At 42.9% G+C, this 13,241-nt stretch overlaps 2 protein-coding genes across 5 annotated transcripts in view; one reads left to right on the top strand and one right to left on the bottom strand.

Moving 5' to 3' along the window:
- The window catches only part of NRG4 (neuregulin 4), a 129,104-nt gene extending 125,285 nt beyond the window's left edge, over window positions 1-3,819 (bottom strand). For both annotated transcript variants that reach the window (XM_019504416.1, XM_019504417.1), the window contains exon 1: window positions 3,621-3,819. In XM_019504416.1, coding sequence (XP_019359961.1) covers window positions 3,621-3,660 — 40 coding nt within the window. In that variant the 5' untranslated portion in view covers window positions 3,661-3,819. The remainder of the gene's footprint in view (window positions 1-3,620) is intronic.
- Window positions 1-13,241, top strand: part of TMEM266 (transmembrane protein 266) — a 254,377-nt gene that overhangs the window by 121,639 nt on the left and 119,497 nt on the right. For all 3 annotated transcript variants that reach the window (XM_019504414.1, XM_019504412.1, XM_019504413.1), the window contains 2 exons: window positions 8,153-8,259; window positions 10,887-11,075. In XM_019504414.1, the coding sequence (XP_019359959.1) occupies window positions 8,246-8,259; window positions 10,887-11,075 (203 nt within the window). In that variant the 5' untranslated portion in view covers window positions 8,153-8,245. The remainder of the gene's footprint in view (window positions 1-8,152; window positions 8,260-10,886; window positions 11,076-13,241) is intronic.

Consider the following 13,241-nt stretch of genomic DNA (forward strand, 5'->3'; position numbering starts at 1 on the left):
CCCCCCCCCCCCCCCGGAAAAAAAAGGGTGCATGTATTAAGTAGAGAAGGCAGACCAGACAGGGTTATTTGGGTAAATGTGCTATCTTTAGTTAGACCAACTGAATAGTTGGAAAAATTGTTCTCTGCAAGCTTTTAGGCACAGACACCTTTCTCCAGGCATAGGGAGAATCTGCTGATTAAGTAGAAAAACTGATTTTATGCAAGGGGTTGGAAGCAACCTGGTTTGATTCCTGTTGTAGAGTGGAGCAGCTGCAGTGTTACTGCTCAGGCAACTGGCAGTTGGCATAATGGCTCATAGTTCTTTACAAATGTTAATGATGGCCTCTCCTTCTTTATGGTCTTGACTTCCACTAATCAAGCTAATCTTATGACACTTTTGCTATCTGCTAGCTACTTTTAGACTCTTTCACAGACTTTTTAACTCAGACTCTTTAACTGTTTAGCACATATTCTTAGTTTAGATCTTTTCAGAATCTTAGATCCACCCATGTAGGCTAGTCTTTAGCAGCAGCTAGGCATTCAGATTTAGCTAAGCAGGAAAGGAAGGGTGAGTCAGCTGAGGATTAGGCTCTGTCCCCACTATGCATCTATAGCTCTGGAAAAATCCTTTTTTCTTCATTCTGCCCTTTCAAAACAAGGTGTGTATCTTATTCTGGGGTGTCTCAAATGTGAGAAAATACAGTACATAATTTGTACTAATACAGCTGACTAAACTCTTCCTGTCCATGCACAAAGATCTTGATCGTGAGAATCTTTTAAAAAATTTTGTAATCAGCTACCTTCTATGTTCCTGATTATGAAAGTTTTTTGACATACTTATTTTTCCTTCTAGCAGAAGTCATGTTCCTTTTTTTCTTTTTTGAAGGATCTCATAGATCATACTAAATGGCTACTCACCGTTTTGACTCAAATGTAAAATGAGCCTTTTCCCCATTCAACATGGTAGGGGGAGCCCCTTGGATTCCCCTTCTTGGATTCAAGAACCAGGTGGGAGGGCAGGTGGCTGCTGCCATTCCAGTTCTGGCCACGGCCAGGGTTCAGGCTCAGGGTCAGAGCTGCAGTCTCTGCCCCCTGCCTGTCCCGTGCTACCTGTGCCTCTCCCATACCTGGTCCCTCCTGCTGCCTTTCCCTCTTCCCCACCCCAAACCCTAATGGCACTTACCCTCAGTCACAACTCCAGATCTGGTGCTGACTCTGGTCCTACTCCAGCTGGGGCAAAGAGTATATTGTGGTTCTGACCCCTGCCCAACTGGGGGGGAGGGGGAAGGCACCAGGGGAAGAAGGGGTTGGTGGGGACAGGCAACAGCAGGGGGGAAGGTGCAGGAGGGCAAGGGACACAGGTCAGACTGTTTGACACCCCACTCTCTGCCCCCTCTGCTGCTGCTTTTCTTCTTGCTGCTGCTTTCCCCACTGCAGTGGTGGGAGGAACAAATTTAAGATAACCCTCAATAATTAGGTGTTGTATATAAAAAATTTTAACAAATTTATAAATTTTATCTCAATAATGTATAAATCTAATTTATAAATGTCCATATATAAATCTAATAATTGGGGTCATCTTAAATTCAAAGTTGTCTTGGATTTGGGTAAATATGGTATTGGACAAATTCTTAAAAGAAAGGGGCATGGGAGTTAAGGATACAACATCTGAATTTGAACTTCCTACACTTTAAATTCTGGAAGCTGCAAGAAAAAACCCTTGTCATACCCTGTTCACTCTCTCTTTCAGTATCCACTCTCTACCACTGTGTGACCCAGGATCCTGGGCAAGATGGACTTATGGTCTGACCTAGTAAATTGTAGTTCTTACGTTCTTATGATAACTTTTTCAAATTTCATATCATTCTGTCTGTTTCTCTTCTCCTCTTGAGACGCTCCATAACTTTGTTATAATTTTCCACTAGGGATAATGAAAACTTTAATGTTCCAATCACCTTCCTTCTAACTTTAGAAGAGGAAAAAAATGTTATTCAGGGATTGAATAGGAACCTTATATTCCATGTTAAAAAATTGTTCAATATAGGCTGTATTCAGTGACTATTTCAGACTGACATAGGATTTTTTCCATTTTTTAGCTTTTGTGAAACAACCTTTTGCTGTTCTGGCATTCACTTCAAATTTCTGTTAATATTGCCTAAATGTATTGACTCAGAGTGTGTACTGCAAGGCTCATCCATTTTCCCAAGCTTTCATTGAGGTGGTGTGTGAAGGGCTGGGAGGTGGTGGGAGGAAGAAGTTAAATTTTATTGGGTAATGAGTTTGCTTTAGCCAGGGATCTAGTTCTGTTTTTGATTTTCAGCTTTTGTGTATATATTTTTGTGCAGGAAACTAGAGCTGTATGACATATATGTACTTTTATGAGAGTGTGAATTAATACATGAAAACAATTAACTTCCATTTGGGTTCTCCTGATATACAGTGACCTCAGCTCAGTTGCACAGAGTACAAGTCAGCGTAGACTTTGGCCCAGAATGTTTAAACTGCTTTTCCTCACTTCTTCTCTCTCCCCTCCCTTCCCCCCCCAATCTTTAATCTTCAGTGCATGCATAGTACGTTATTGCTATGTAGATATGGGAAGACTCTTAAAAATAAATCCTGTTTATAATACAGAAGTTTCAGGGTATAGATTTTTGAGGTTGCTTTTGATTTGATTTTTGTAATTACTGTCTAGTGTGCAGTATATTCACCCATCCACTTTACTTTTAGGTATCATTTTTCATCCTAAAGCACTTTTCAAGCTATAGTATATGCCTACAGTCCCATTGAAATACAGCCAGTCAATGCATTGTATGGTTCTTAACATACAATGCTCTGTATAAACATAAGCAAATTAACTCAAGCAGGGAGAAATTCTGGTAAAGGCACTAGCTCAGATCCCTCTTTTAGTGCTATAGCAAGGGCATAGACATTGGGAAGGCAGGGGACACAACTGCCACCATTTACTCAGGGGCTGTTGATCACCCCCATGGTAAACCAGTGTTCCCACTATTAGGCATATGTTCTTCTGCACTAGGGCACTGCTACCCCCATCTGGCCCACCTTTACATAGATAGAGGGACTGCCTCAGGCTTTTCTTCCACATCTATAAAAATCTACTATTGGGCATGTCATATAATATCTAGGGAGAGGTGATACGGAGTTTAGGATCTCATCTTAGAAAGACATGCAGTAAACTGTATGTAATTTGATTCACATAGCATGGAATTATGAAGTGCTAGGTCAGCCCCATTGAGCTTTGAAACTGGGATTGCAGGGAGCCTAGGCATTTCAAAACTAGAGACTTAGCCTGTAAACTTGATTTCTTCAACTGTATATAGAGTTCAGAAGGCTGAATAGACAGCCATGCTTCCCATCAAATTTTAGCTGTATCCTGGCTCCAGTTCTTCTCTCAATAGATGCAAGATAATATTTTAGTGCTTTCAGCCTAGGGAATAGCTCTACATTTTTACACTACACTGGCAACCTGGATGGGAAACCTTTCATCGTATCTTTTTATTCAGTTTATTTTAACCAGAGGAACTATGTTTCTCCTATATTTTTGCTTGTTGCCAATCCTGAATACCCCACAGAATGAAAACAATAATTAACTGTGATAAAATGGACATCATTCCTACTCACGTGGAAAGTCTGTATGCACCATGTGATGTCTAGTTTTCATTTTCCTTGAGAGAAGCTGAATGTGTCAGTGCAGAAAAGGCCAAGCCATCCATGTCTGCAGAGCGCTGGATGGAACAGATGGAGAGAGGTGTACACAGAAAAGCTTTGCTGCTTGGGGGTGTTCCAGCCCTATCCTCAGGATGACCTCTGTACCCTGCCACTCCTCTCCATTGTCACAGAGTTGTGGGAAGAGTGGGGGGAGGGAGACTGCATCACAGATTTTTGCCTGTGTACACCCTTTAGGAACGTAAGCAAAAGATAAGAGCAGAGGAATGAAATCTCCCTGCTGGTCCAGGTTACATTTAAACGGCACTCAATTACAGGTATTCTCCATGGAACTTCAAAGTGTTTTATAGTGCTGTGAGGAAGTTTTGCAGGAAGGCCTTGGGATGTTACTTGTAGACAAAAGGAAAAGACAACAAATAAATTACTGGAAACATCAGGGTTTACATTGGGAGGGTTCTGTTGGCTTCCTGTAAGTGAAGCATGAATCATCAGATTTCGTTTAGGATGCTCACAGCTTTGTATGTCCAATTTGAAGGCTTTAAACTGGGATGCCCATTTGCTACAAATAATCATTTGTCCTTTTAATTCAGTAATTTAATTGCTACTTGCATACTTTTGCCACTTTCTCCCACCCCAAGAAGGTTCCTTTGGAGACTTGACTTTCCTCTGCCACCTGCCTGTGCCTTTACTCTTCACTTACAGTAGCTTCACAGACTCCATGTCATGAAACTATCCCTTTAGCTAAGGAGAGCTAGATTCTGCTCCCTCAGGAACCATCAGTACTAGGAGACTAGCTTGCTACAGAACAGTGTTGAATTGCCCCTTTCAGCCCTACTGGCAGACATACCTTTCCCTGTAGTGCTGTCAGTGCCAAAAAGAAGGAACCAGCCTGGTATTTGTGCTGAGATTAGCATAACATTTCTTTGAATTGCCACAGACCTAACCTGCTTATGCCTGGAACAGAATACTTTATGAACATGAAAAATTGCACGTTTTACAAAGTCTAATAAAGACTGAACTTATTCTCTGGAGGGGCAAGAAAAAAAAGAGGAAATACAAAACTGATAACCAAAAGTTTTTTAAACAAACATGAGTCAATCTCCCCCTCCCAAATTATGTGATTTCCTTTATAAATTATTTTTTCTTCATCTGTGTTTTGATTTTTTTGGATCAACACATATGTGTTCAGAGAGGTGATTTTGGCCCCAGCTGCTGGACCTTTCACTTTCAGATCTGCACACAGCTCTTTTACCTGTGTCCAACATCCATATCAGCTCTGCCACCTCCAGCCTCATCTTTGTTCCTTCTACAGTTCTCAATACTCAGTTCCCTCCCTACCCTGTTCTTTCCTTCTAGCCTGATGGAGCAGCTGCAGTAGAGTCTTCACCTGTATCCAGGTAGGGTGGGAGCAGCTTCAAGAGTGCATTATCTGTCGCTTTTTCCCCTTCTCAGGCTGAGTGCTGGCAGGAGGGGGTGCAGAAAGGCTATTCCATTGCTCCCAAAATGGAAAGAGGAAGCAGTGCCATTTGGAGCTGCTGAGCATTTTCTGACCCCCCTGCCACTTCTTGTAAGAATCATGTCAGGTTGCCAAGAGGAGGGCGAAAAGAGCTTTGCCTGCTTCTTTTAGCATTTCCAATTGTTTGTTCTACCTCAAGAGGGAGGCAAGTTGGGCAGTCAGAAGGGTTTCCCTCCCACTCTCTCCCCTGGCAGCACAAAAATTTGCTAGAGGATTATTGGAGCTTCTCATGTCATTGAACAGCTGGCTCCAGCCCCAGCCAGGATTCCATTGCTCACTTGCAGAGAAAACCCCATAAAAGCTAGCAACACTGGTATTGTATCTTTGTTTATTTTTTATGTTTTAGGACTATTATGTTAATATGGACATGATGAATCCTAATGAACAATAATGGGGGGGGGGGAAATATAGGGTAAAAGGAAGCTTTCAGAACTGTACTGTGCCAATTTCTGTTAATAGTCCGTGCCCAGAATCTTAAAAGCATTTTACCAGTGGCAAACAAAAGAGAGACATATTATACTTTTTAAAACTGCACACTGTTTTGAGTAGGGACAATGTTTTTATCTAGAACAGTGGTGCAACCTTTTTGCTCTGCAGGCTGCAAGGGTGATGCCTGGTCGCTCTGTGGACTAGATCCAACTGGAGGCCCTGAACTTGTGTGCCACAGGGCAGGCGTGGTGGGCCCCAGTCCAGCTATGCAGAGGGAAAGGGATGTGGCCCAGGTCTGATCTGGCTACATGGGGAAAGAGCGGGGCATGGGAAAGGACCATGAGCCAGTGTCAATCTGGCTGCACGGGGCTTTGGAATTTGGCAGGAGGGTAGAGGTGGTGATGTTAATTGCCACTGCTCCTTGCCACCAAATTGCTGACCTGTGGGGAACCCTGTGGGCCAGGTGCCATGGCTCCACTGGCCAGATTTAGCCTGTAGGCTGGGGGTTGAGTTGACCATTTCTAGTCTAGGAAGTCCTTGCATCATTTAGGTGAGTGCTACAGTCATCGATGTTTCAGTTATTCAAATACTGTAGTCACAAAAGACATAGAACTGTCTGTCTTTTATTCTCTTGCCATTCAAAACAATCATGACCGGATTTTAATCAAACTTCCTTGTAAAAAAGATCATATCAAAGAATCTTTAGGAAGCTAAGAGCCTTGCAAAGCAAGATTTTATATTGGAAACTGATTTGTATTTGTGGTAGTAATTCCCTTGTGCCAGCTGTAAGACTTTAGTAAAGCAGATATTTAAATCCCATTGAAGTCATTGGGAATTTCCCCATCTAATTAATTTTAAGGGTGTGTGTATGGTGCTTTGCTGCTTCAGGAGCCTGATCAGTATACACAGACTACTGAGGCCATCAAAATGATTCCTGTTGGCTTAAAACTGGGCATTGGATCAAGTCTGCAGTGCATCAGAGCAGCTTTGTCTCAAACAAAACCCATTTTTACACTGATGTATACAATACTGTAAGCCCGTAGAACAATGTAGCATCTATGTTCTTTTTAAAATGTGTTTACTACATTGAAGCCAATCATGCTTCCTTTATTTATGTGAAAAAATCTATTGACTACTGTTGGTCTACTTGCATGCAATTAAGATTTGTACCTGAGGCTTTAGAATACTTCAGTAATAATAACCAATCTAAGAATAATTTGAATGGGTTTTTACAATGTTACAGGTTTACAGTATGTGAAGTAAAGATTTAGAAGTTGCTATACAAATAGTGCAACCTTAGGCTAATTATTTGATACCGAATGATAGCTAAGAGTCCTGGTGCCATTTTAATACATGGTAGCTATAACCTTTTTAGTTTATTGTATGAATTTTTGGAAAAAGAATCATGGGGTACCCTAACTGATTTGAATGTTCCAAGTTGTAATTGATTCAGGCAAAGTTTTTAACATTTGAGAGACGTTCTAATTTTAATAAAATAATAGCATTTTTTCAGTGTTAGTATGATACATTTCTGTTGGATTTTTTTGCCGTGTTTATTCGTAACTCAGTTAATCAAAATAAGAATATTTTTGTCCTTCATAAGTGGTGTTCTTAATTTGATTATAATTAATTATATTCACTGAATGATCCTGATAATATTTTTTAAAGCGTCTCATTATATCATTTACTTTCATTTTTATTCCTTATTCACTGTTCTCCACACTACATTTTTCCAAGCACTTAACTTAAAGGAACAATGACTTGTTTTGTTCAAAGCATTTAATTATATTTTAAAATATTTTAAATTGCTTCTTAAAGTTAGGGTTGAAATGTTGTGCTTGTTGGCAACATGGTTCATGAGCTGCTCCCAGCAGGCTTTAGTCTATCTCTAGCAAGCTTGTCCCATACAGTTTTGTTTTTCTATTTCAATCCCTGGAGATCACATAGATGGTCAGGCTTTGAACAAAGAATGTCCATTATCCAAACTCATCAGTCAGCTGTAGAAGTAAATTCTGTGTTGACTTATCCAGTACGTATAAGATGAATAAAGACAAAGTGGTAGAGACTTTCTCCAATAGGTAAGAGATATAGCAAAAGCCACAGAAGTCAGTGAGACTCATGCTTCTAAATTCCTTGCCCACTTCAAAAATCTTTCCTTCGTTTTAAGTGATATTCTTAAACATACAGATCTATCTAGTATCTAGAGAAAAAAATCTTTTGACTTGTGCTCTAAATCCTTATCCTCTTTTGAAAATCTCTGCCTGTGTCTTTTCTATCATTCTGAACTATCCAACAGTTTAAACCTGGACCTATAATGTGTTATTTACCTTTATTTATCTGGACCTGTAATTTGAATTATAATTATTGTTATTTTCTAATTTTTGGGATGTAGAAGGTTTAATTGAGAATGGAATCACCACAGAAAGGAGAATGGCTTATGGCAAATAATATTGCTGTACAAAGAACATCATATGAAAACAAATATTAATAAGGATATGTAAGGGCAACTGAGTTCTAAATTAGCTTGTTTTCTCTCTTGTAGAAACCTCACCTTGAAATGTGAAAAATTATCTGCAGAGGAGTTGAATAGCTAAATACTGGAACAACAGCTGATTTTTGGTTTGTTTCTTCCAACATGACCAATCCCCAGTAAGTACCATTTCAGATGCTTTTATAAATTTAATGAGTCAAATCCTAATGTGAAAAACTTCCATGGTGCTAAAGTGTGATGCCAAGGAGGTTGTGTCAGTATTGCTGGGAAGATAATTTAACCCTTTGAGTAAGGGTTGAAAAAATGGGTCAGTTGTCTGCAGACCCCGATTAGCAGGGATCCTGGTTTTCCTGATAAAAAAACAATCACAAATTCCCTGAAAAATCGCAGATTCTCTAATAAAACCCCCAAAATCTGTGATTAAAATTAAAGGCCCCTCCAGCCCTGCTGGTGCCCCTCAGTGTCCGTCTCCCCCACAGGCCTCCTCATGCTCCTCACTCCCAACCCACAGCCCTACTGGTGCCCCACTACCCCACCCCCCAGACGAGGCATCCACAGCCATGTCCCACTCTCTGCCCACGCACTGCCCAGCTGGGCAGCAACCCCAGCCCCAGCCTTGCCCAACTCCCTCCTTATGGGGTCCTCAATCCCCCACTTCCACTTACCTGCGGGAGCTGCTCTCCAGGCTGCCTGGCAGCCATATTATGTACATGCACATGACACCTCCTGTCTGACCACCCTCTAGTTTCAGCCTGCAAGTGGCTAGGTGCCGTGGGAAGAGTACCATCAGGAAGGGGGTGCCATGTGCACGTGCACACACACGCATGCACGTGGCAGCCAGGCAGCATGAGAGCAGCTCCCACAGCTACACGCAGGTAAGTCTTGGTGTGGGGGGATTGAGGCCCCCATAGTGAGGGTGGGAGGGAGTTGGGCAGGGCTGAGGTTACTTTGGTTACTGAGCATTTAATTTAGTACTTGTATAATCAAATACTAAATAAATATGCAATAAGCAGAGTTACTGTGCAGTAGCATCAGCAAATGCCTTTTTAGTGATGCTACTGCACAGTAGCTTAATAATACTGGGCACTTGGGGTGTGCAAAATGGGCCGTATTCAATTTGGATTCGGCCTGATTCGGGGGACAGTGATTCGATTAGTTGATTCAGATCACTGTCCTGATTCGATTCAGCCAAATCCGAATCTGAAGATTTGATGCTGATTTGGAAAATCAGCAATTTGGCCATAGACAGTTTTTTCTACAAACCTCGTGGCTCTTGAGTGCTGTGATGGTAGGGCAGATGCAGCGTCCCACAGGAGCGCAGGGGGGCATCCCACAGGCTCAGCGGTGAACCTGGAAGTGGACCAGTGAGCACACAGGGGGATCCAGCCCCATGCCCCCCCGGCTTGGCAGTCGGCCTTAGGGGAACCCCGGGTGCCTCCCAGACCCAGGAGGCACCAGTCACCGAGTCGGGGGGAGGGGTGGGTCTGCCTGGTACCTTGAGGTATGTAGAAAAAACATAGAAAGCTGTGTCTATGTCCAAATTGTCAAATCTCTCCAAATCGATTCAGAGGGTTCCGACTTGATTTGGAGAAATTAAAGGGCCTCCTTATTTGATTTGTATTCGGAGATTTGGCCGCTGAATCGGGCTGAATCTCTGCTGAATTTTATCAGCAACGGAAGCTTCGCACAGCCCTACTGGGCAGTAGTGTATTAACAATGTTTGTACTGCAATGAGCTGCTGCGCAGTATTATTAGGCTACTGCGTAGTCAGTGTCTTGTGTAGACTTGGCCAGAGTAAGTCAAATGGAAAGAAGACATGTTTGCTGAAAATGGAAAGAATCCATTCCTGCTAGTACTTGACTTGCAATCCCTCTTCTAAGAAAGCTACTTCTCTAACAAATAGTATAGTATATCATCCAGTTACTTAGTGGAAAGATATTGCCAAGTAACTGGTAATATCTTAGAGGTGCAGAGTTATAAAATAAGTAATTGGCAATATCTTGCTTTCCTCTAAGTAAGTGTTATCTTATAATAGAAATAAAATATAGGTGTGGAGTTCCCATTGATTTTACTTGGGGTAAAGGAAAATATATACCCAGTTTTCTAAGTGACCCATATATGTTTAGGTGGGAAGAAATTGACCAGGCTTCTTTTGAGAGAGAGAGAGAAAGAGATAATATTTTTTCCCTTGTTCTTCCTTTATAGTTTTCCCTGAAGGTGAAATAACATGCCATTCTTTTTTTCTAATTGGGTATGGCTACAGATGTCTGTCTTTTTAAAACAATTTTTAGACTTGACAAGACCTAGTAAAGGGAAGATATAATTTATATATTAATTAACAATGATTTCTCTACTAGTCAGTAGAAAACATAACCATTGATCACTGACCTAAGCTCAGAAAGGTGAGTTTTTAATTGATGTAGATACATGCATTCTTTGCATTGATTGCTGTACTGTTCTGAAGGTGTACCTTGCTATACAGTTCATAATTTGTTTTTCAGTATGTTTGCATTAATGTATCAGTTCATGTTTTATGTTCATGAACAACTTCAGCCCCTCTGAGTTACATTTTTTGTCCTTTTGTGATTGTGAAGTTTCTGTTAACTTCATTGACAAGACGTGGTAGATTTTGGCCTCACATAACACTTTTCCATAGGAATTGTCAAAAACAGTGTCTGTAAACTAGCAGTGAAGCTTTGTTGTACGTACATTTTTAGTGTTGCTACTTGTGGAAGCTTCCTGTTCCTCAGCGCTTACGTTTTCGCATTTGCTTATTTATTTTTAGGCCTGCAATAGAAGGTGGAATTTCAGAAGTTGAGATCATCTCGCAACAAGTAGAGGAGGAGACCAAAAGTATAGCTCCTGTGCAACTTGTTAACTTTGCTTATCGAGATTTACCACTAGCTGCACTTGATCTATCTGTGGCAGGGTCCCAGCTCTTGTCGAATTTGGATGAGGAGTACCAAAGAGAAGGGTAAGTGCAAAGTATGTAAATGTTACTTACAGATATATCTGAAAGGTTTTTCATGGCTTACATAACAGAAAATCATGTTTCATAGTTTCATAGATTTAGGGTCGGAAGGGACCTAGTAGATCTTCTAGCCCGACCCCCCGCCAGGGCGGGAGAACAACAAAACCCCAAAACAAGAAACGGGACTCAAATGAGTCCAGCCAGGTAGGCATCCAGCCTCTTCTTAAAGACCCCCAGGGTAGGGGCCAGCACCACTTCCCTTGGAAGTTGGTTCCAGCTCCTAGCCGCCCTAACTGTGAAGTAGTTTTTGTGGATGTCCAATCTATACCTCCTCTCCATCAACTTGTGCCCATTACTCCTTGTTATGCCAGCGGGCGCTAGGGGAAACAGCGTCTCCCCCAAACCCTTCTGGTCCCCCCTAGTGAGTCTATAGACGGTCACCAGGTCCCCCCTCAGCCTTCTCTTGTGGAGGCTGAATAGGTTCAGGTCCCGCAGTCTCTCACTGTAGGGTCTGCCCTGTTGTCCCCGGATCATGCGGGTGGCCCTCCTCTGGACCCTCTCCATATTGTCCACATCCCTCTTGAAATGGGGCGCACAGAACTGGACACAATACTCCAGCTGTGGCCTGACCAGCGTCGCGTAGAGGGGGAGGATCACCTCCTTGGCTCTACTCGAGATGCACCTGTGGATGCACGACAAGGTCCGGTTAGCCCTGCCAACCATGACCTCGCATTGTCGGCCCATGTTCATCTTGGAGTCAATAATGACTCCAAGATCTCTTTCTGCCTCTGTGCTCTCAAGTAGGGAGTTCCCCATTGTGTAAGTGTGCTGCTGGTTCCTACTGCCCAAGTGCAGCACCCTGCACTTGTCCGTATTGAAACGCATCCTGTTCCTGTTAGCCCACCCCTGTAACCTATCCAGATCCCTCTGCAATCTCTCACTCCCTGCTAGCGTGCTCACTTCCCCCAAAATTTTGGTGTCATCAGCGAATTTAAACAGGTTACTTTCCACCCCATCATCCAGATCGCTGTGCTAGAGAAGGGCAGCTAAAGCCTTATTGAAGTCCTTTATAGAAGCAGTAATAGAATACACTCCGAGAGCCACTCTTATTAAAGCATCCGAAGCATCATGTGTATTAGTATCCCTTCACTGGTGGTGGGGGTGCTTTAACTAAAGCTAGTCAAGCAAGCTTTAGTTAAAGCACCCCTGACGCCATTTCTCAGTGCAGGGATGCTGATACACATGGTGCTGGAGTCTGCTGCAGCGTGGTAATTACTAGGGCTGTGGGAAGCTTCAGTCCCTGATTCGATTCGGTAGAGATTCAGCCCGATTCAGTGACCGAATCTCCAAATCCGAATCAAATCAGAGGACCCTTTAATTTTTCCGAATCGAATCAAAACCCTCCGAATTGATTCGGAGAGATTCAGACATAGAGACAGCTTTAAATGTTTTTTCTACATACCTCTAGGTAGCAGGGGCTCGTGAATGCTGTGATGCTGGGGCGCATGGAGCATCCCACAGAAGCATGGGGAGCTCCCCAGCATGCTCAGCAGCAGACCTGGAAATGGACCAGAAGCACTTCCGGTCCACTTCCAGGTCCGCCAGGGAGTGCCCAGGGGCCCCCCTGCAGCCCCTCGGCTTGGTGACTGGTGCCTCCTGGGTCTGCAGGGGGCCCCCCAGTGCACTCTCTGGCAGACCCAGAAGTGGACCGGAAGTACTTCTGGTCCACTTCTGGGTTTACCGCCAAGCACGTGGAGGGCCCTCCCACACTCCATCTGCCCCAGCATCTCAGCATTCATGAGCCACACTGGTACCTCAAGGTATGTAGAAAAAACATTTAAAGCTGTGTCTGTGGCCAAATCGCGGATTCTGCAAATCAGCATCAAATCTTCAGATTCAGCTGAATTGAATCAGGGACAATGTCCCTGATTTGGGCCAAATCCAAGTCGAAGAGAGCCCGCTTCTCACACCCCTAGTCATTACCACACTCTGACATGCTATAATTGCAGTGCATTGGAGCAGCCTTGCTGCACGTATATAGTTGCCCAAAGTGATTTTGGGCTGCCATTTAAATACAGCACATGCTAGAAACTTGCTGTCGGAGAGAGAACCCTGAATTAAATTTCTGACTTCTGACCCAGGCCCCTAAAATAGGCAAATACACCACTC

Source organism: Gavialis gangeticus, unplaced genomic scaffold (genome assembly GCF_001723915.1).
Source record: "Gavialis gangeticus isolate Ggan-Ray unplaced genomic scaffold, GavGan_comp1, whole genome shotgun sequence".
In the NCBI taxonomy this organism is placed as follows: Eukaryota; Metazoa; Chordata; order Crocodylia; family Gavialidae; genus Gavialis; species Gavialis gangeticus.